This window comes from Hypomesus transpacificus, chromosome 4 (genome assembly GCF_021917145.1).
Source record: "Hypomesus transpacificus isolate Combined female chromosome 4, fHypTra1, whole genome shotgun sequence".
Lineage (NCBI taxonomy): Eukaryota > Metazoa > Chordata > Actinopteri > Osmeriformes > Osmeridae > Hypomesus > Hypomesus transpacificus.
In genome coordinates this window covers 4,174,884-4,181,195 of record NC_061063.1, presented here as the reverse complement: position 1 = coordinate 4,181,195, position 6,312 = coordinate 4,174,884, and the positions used below count along the sequence as shown (strand labels likewise).

The 6,312-nt window shown below is 42.9% G+C and overlaps 1 protein-coding gene across 1 annotated transcript; it reads left to right on the top strand.

Annotated features, from left to right (window-relative positions):
* Positions 1–2,336: 2,336 nt before the first annotated feature.
* Positions 2,337–5,686, top strand: edn2 (endothelin 2). Its single transcript, XM_047019322.1, has 5 exons — positions 2,337–2,546; positions 3,188–3,338; positions 3,449–3,562; positions 4,150–4,242; positions 4,354–5,686. The coding sequence occupies exons 1-5, from the start codon at positions 2,483–2,485 to the stop codon at positions 4,442–4,444; spliced, it is 513 nt and encodes a 170-aa protein (XP_046875278.1). The 5' UTR covers positions 2,337–2,482; the 3' UTR covers positions 4,445–5,686.
* Positions 5,687–6,312: the final 626 nt, after the last annotated feature.

Below are 6,312 nucleotides of genomic sequence, written 5' to 3'. Positions count from 1 at the left end.
TCGCTCTGGATAAGAGCGTCTGCTAAATGGCTAAATGTAAATGTATTCACAATAGAGATAGTGATAAATACGAACATAATGCTCTTTGTGCTTGTTTATGTTTGTTTACACTATGTAGAACCCTCAACCCTCACACTGTTGGAATTATGAGGAAGAGGATAAGGAGTGTGCAAATTTGTACAGCTGCAAATTCTTACAATACAGCTGCTTTCTTCACTACCCGGGCTCTTTCCTAATCCCAAATCTATGTTTTGAGTTTTTTCATTCCATCTCACACTAGGATCCATGATATGTTTAACCGGGTTTCGCCGAGGAAAATATGTCACAAATGACAACACGCAAGTCATCTGTGACATCTACCATGACCTCTACATTCCAATCTAATTTAGGACAAGATCCTGGTCAGTTTGGTAGATCATTAAACACCCTTTTAATAGTTCCCTCGCTCTCTATGACCCAATATGTGAGTGTGGTGAGATCATTGGTTTATGATTTCAAAGACCTAAATGAATTCCATGAAATCCAGAGGATGAACAAGTGACTCGTCTCTTGGTGTTTGTCATCGTTTCGTATTTCTCCGGAAGTGAAAATGGGATAAGGGCACACATACTGTGACTGCAGAGTCACTGGCTGTCTAGAAAGTGGGAGGGGGGGAGGAGGGGGGGATAAGGGGGGGCTTCCCTCTCTCGCCACCCTGCCATCAGACAAATATTTGTTTTAGATATTTTCCCCCATTGGAACAAATAGTTTCTGAAATGCCATTGTTTTGTAGATTATGACATTACTTTGGTATTTCCTCCGTTACCGCTCAGTCTACCCCCTCGCAAACACTTCATGTCCCAAATTGTTTCTTACCCAGTCATTGAAAACTGTTGTTTGTCCATGCCTAGGTGTCCCCAAAGCCTTGTCCTAGTGATATCCCTGTGTTTGAGATCACAGCAAGCTCTTAAAAGGCTGCAGAGGATTCCTCGGTGTGTTTCCTGAGACCTTCAAACACTGCTATACTGTATGACAAAGTACAATGGTTAACTAAATCTGCTGCGTTCACCAGTTCTGCAGAGCGCCCCAGCGCGTGAGAATAGCGAGAGAATTTCTCTTAGCAGTTGCATTAGGGACACAAAGGGACTGTGGATTGATCGTGGGTGCTGTCGTATTAGTTATCTGTTCATTGGATTTTTGCTGAGGCTCATGTTTTCTAGAACAGCAGCGAGAGTGCACACCTGTGTGCCATTCAGGGGAAGTATCTTTGTACCTAAAATCTTTGTTATGGGTTTGTTTTTGTGAACACGCAAATATGGAGTTCATGTTCCAATTCATAGTCGCCATCTCATCCTTTAAGCAAGCTTTCACCTCTGTTACCTTGTGTGATAACCACTTAGCAAATGCATATTGGGTTCCAGTGGCCACAGTTTGCCATTGAATCATGTTTTCAAATCTGTCCACTGGTAGTTAGGGTACCAGGGGCAAAGTTGTGGTATTAGCTCTGTGGTAGATGGTATTTGACTGCAGATCAAGAGGTTGCAGGTTCAAATCTCCACCCAGTACGTCGCTTTAGAAAAAACACTTGCTCAATGAATAGATTGTATAACTGGCTTGTATTTGTCTATCTACAATGACTGTGGAGTGCAGCTCCCTTCTTCTTATCAAGATTTCCAGTTACTCAATTTGATCACACGGCATTCCGTAAAAAAACCATTGGTACAGTCAAAGCAGTGCAAACAGATACATAGTGTATGTGGGTGTTTGAGGGCAGCGGGGCTGTAAAGGTCTGTCACCCTACTGTATATCTCTAAAGAAGGTCAGGGCGCATGCCATTCTGCAGGGAGGATGCTTAGATAGCGTGGGCTTGTGTGTGGCAGCAGGCTCATCCCGGAAGTGTCTGCCGTGACATCAGTTTCCGTAGGGGAGCTGGACGCGGGGCCTGGCGGCATGCCCTCAACTCCATATCAGCCTTGTGGCACATGCAAAACAAGAGCCCATCAGCCACTATCTTTCCTGCCCTTCCTGATGGAACTGGGGTCTAGCCCACCTCCAGGTTCCCCTCTCTGCCATGCGTCTCGGAAAAACCCATAGACATTCCATGGCTTCACTGGACTTCCTGTCTCTGGCTGACAATGACCTGCCCTTTGAAGGCCAAAACAACACATTCAATGGAGTTTTCCCTCTCTCTATCGTTGTCTGACACTCAACTTCCTCCTTCCTGGTGGAGGTCGCGCCAGAGGAGAGTCTTGGAATGTATAGAGAGACAGCTGGAACGCTCTGTTTTGTAACAACACGGCTTTCCTCCTACTAGGTAGTAGGCGGGGTCAGGGATATGATCGTATAAGAGCAGGGCCAGGCAGACTGCTCAGCACAAAGCACCTGTTGCCTCTCTGTCCGACTATACCCGTCAATCCGGACTGTACAGATTCTACTGCACCCTCTGTGTGTGTGAAAAACCTGCTCTTGGATATTAGCCTGTCATCATACAAGGAGACTGATCATGGCTCTTTCTCTGTTCAGAATGCTGACTGTCACTCTCACACTATGTGTGGTCTTACAAGAGGGTAAGCTTGCTACTTCATTTTTAGTCACTTTTTAGATGTTATTTATAGGTCTCTATGATAGACCGGTAAAGTTTGCAAGTACTGAAGAAGTTTTCCTCAACATAAAACTGGTATGATTAGCATTGTAGGATTGCATAGACTTAAACATTTTTTACTTACTGTTATCAGGAACAAAACATAAGTGGCATGGATGCATTGTTAAAAAATATCAAACAAAAAAAAAGAATTCAAATAATAAACAATAAATATTTATTATACCTTTAGCTTTTTCATTAGACATTTTGATCTGAGATAACATTATAAAGACCCCTGATGTTGAAAGCTAGAGAAGCAGCTTGCACTACAGCATCATGTCTAAGCAGCCTGGGTGTTATTGCTGGTTGTCCAGAGACTGGTTTCACTGTTAGACGGTGCAGGTTCAGCCACGCCTAGGAAACCAGGCAGAGAAGGAAAACAAGATATTGAGCCGACTTTATAACACCTGGATGAAGTTTCACAATAGATTAGAAAAGCTATCACATAAATCCAGGTCAATTGTGTTGAATGGCAAATCAGCCACAGTGTTCATGTGAAACAGTATCACTTTAAAGCACCTTTGCGGTTGTCTAGTGCTAACCACATACGATCTTGTGTCTATCTAGGTATTGGGCTGCCTTTATCGGGTCAGTCTGAGTCTCCGGCCAAGTCTGCCCCACACCGTGTCAGAACCAAGCGCTGCTCCTGCAGCAACTGGATGGACACAGAATGTGTCTACTTCTGTCACCTGGATATAATCTGGGTCAATACTCCCAGGTGAGTTTGACTAACAGCTGCTGTACGCATATACACACAGAATCACACACACACACACGCAGAGACACACGCACCTGCACCCATTGACTTATCTACCTTCTCCCCCACAGTAAGATCGCCCCCTATGGTTTGGGAAGCCCCCTGTCTCGGCGCCGGCGCTCCGCCACTCGCTGTGAGTGCGCCCACCCTGACGACAAGACCTGCTCAGGGTTCTGCCACGACAGGTGAGCCCATCCTCATCCCCACTAGTCTCCCAAGATCCAAGGCACTTCCTTCCACTCACGTCTACATTTGGGCATTCCAGATTGTATCAACTGAGAGACTTATCTCAAGGATAATTCCAGTGGATAGTTCATGTGTGAGCAGCATGAGGGTGGTTTGTAAGCAGACAGGTCATAGTGAGAGTCAGGGAGAGAGGGAGTAGGGCTGGTGGCTGTGATGTGGCTATGATGGTACTGTAGGAGTGGAAGGGAAGTACCTGCACGCCGCTGCAGGTCTATTAGTCATGTCTCTATTTTTGGATGGTTTCTTTTTCACCCTCACCGTAGGGGAAGTTTGTAACAGCACTACATTATTGCGGTTATGAAACCGAGGTTGAGGATTAGTCGGTGCCTCGATGTCTTATCCAGGGACAGGTTCCCTGCCAGGGGGGTTTGTGAAAGCAGAGTTGAAATCTGTCGTAAACCATAAAAATGTTGTCTGCCAATATATATATATATATATATATATATATACAAAAGACAACTGGAGGGTTGCCAAGAGGCTTTCTTTGTTGGCCTAATTTTAACACGGTTGTCATTTTAATCCACAGCTCTGAGAATTCCAGCATTTTGAAGGTCAGCCCTTTCGAAGAGATGGGTGCCCGCTCAGACGTTAGCCACAAAACCTTTCTGACCTCCCTCAGGTAACACAGCACAACATTTGACGATGGTACAATGGCTGAAAATGAAACTGCAAATGTTGTTAAAGACAACTCTTATAGTCCTAACATTTATTTATATTTTTGTCGTAACAGAAATGTGGTCAAAGCCAATATGACTGCTGCACGTCTGCCAGCTTCCTCAAGGAAGAAATCCTCCAGAGCCAACAGACCCCACATCATGTAGAGGAGGAGCTGGATGGAGGCGAGCATGGAACAAAATGACAGACTGTTCATGGGGTCTGGTCTGGCCTGGTCTGGTCTGGTCTGGTCTGGTCTGGCCTGGCCTGGTCCTGCCTACCTGCCAGCCTGCTCCCTGGTCTGGTCTGGTACGGACTGGACATCTGGACCTAAGCGGAGAAGGGCGTAAGGATCTAATCCTTGCAAGTGCCTGTGGATATTGAGCTCTAGACTGGGAGGGTGATGACTATTCTAATTAAACGTGTGCATGGCTTGTTAAGAGCCCTAAACAGTGGACCCCAACCAGTTCTCTGAGACTCTGCTGGACTGTTTAGGAAGGACTTTTAGTCCCACATGCAGAAGAGTGTTCTGGGTGTAGAGCTCATCGCCTAGCCTACTCTGAATCATCATGTACAGACTGATACATTTAGCAATATTTTATCCTTTTTTTTCTCTGTATCAGAGGTTAAGTTTATTGGTCTTCAGCAAAAAATATACTTGAAACTATAAGATCAGATGTCACTATGTTTGAGCTGGTCCATGCATCACTTAAATATAATGAAGGGCAGATCCTAAAAGATCTTATTTGTAATACTCATTTCAGCTAGGCTTTATCCATAAATATATGTGGACCACACACATACACACACACGCACACACATGCAAACACACACACACAATCTTACTGACACAAAAGAAAAGCAGGTCTATTGTGATGGCGGAAGTATTTATTGCGTAGCTACTGTTTAATGTTTTGATTGTAGATAAGCCAGCAGGTTTCAATAGCATGAGCCCTGCCAAAAATGCAGTAATTGTTTTTTTCTCTCAACAAAATGTCCTTTTAATGCCTTAGTAACTACCCATTGGGAAATCATGACAATGTTACAAACCTCCAAAGGAATTTGTTTATTTACAAGCTGGGATTGACATCCCTCAATCTTTGACCAATATGTGGCCTCATATGTGTCAGTGAACTGTTGAAGTTTTACTCATGTTCAATATTCCAGTGCTGTATTTATTTGGGGGATTTAGGTTTATAAAAATGCTGTAATGTGTCCTCCGTATATGAATGTTTACCAGTCAAAGACACTCGAAGAAAAAAAGAAAAAGTTTACCTTCACATTCAGTTGCTCTGAAAAGAAACTATAGAGATGGTATCATTTTAATTTATTTATTTAACTTATTTGTATGTATATATATATATATATATATATATATATTTATTGTTGCGAGTTACTTCATTATTGTGTTGGAATAAATATACATCAACTAACATGCTTGTTCTGTTTATTATTTTTTTTAAACCTTTTTAAGATTTCCATCAACAAATCATCTCATTTCTGATTGCAATTTAATACAATAATTCTAGTGACTGGAAAGTCTAATATCTGACTTCAGATTTTGGATGAGATGAATAAAGCAGGAACAAGTATGCACTTTCCTCTGTTTAGTCCCATGTGTGCCTCTATACAGACACATAGTGTACACAGTCTCCAGTCTGGAGGGAAAGTACAGTATTGTTTTGTATACTCTATGGTATATCTACATGGTCTGTGTCTAGTGTAATTTCACTTGTTATCTATCCCTGATGTGTGCAGTCTTTGTCTCGCCTTATTCCATGAACTGATGTTTATTCTAGATACTGCTAGTTGGTATAGGACAGAGGCTGATGTCTCTGCAGGTGTATAGATACAAGTGTATGAGCACAATGGATGCATTATGGTAAGACAACTCACTCAAGGTAACTCAACTGTATTGACATGGGTATCTCAATGTGGTATCTTGGTGAAGCAACTTATGATGCTTGTGCTTTGTTTGTAGTTTTTTTTACTATCCCAGAAAAGTCCCACATACCTCTGCTATTTCAAAGAACTG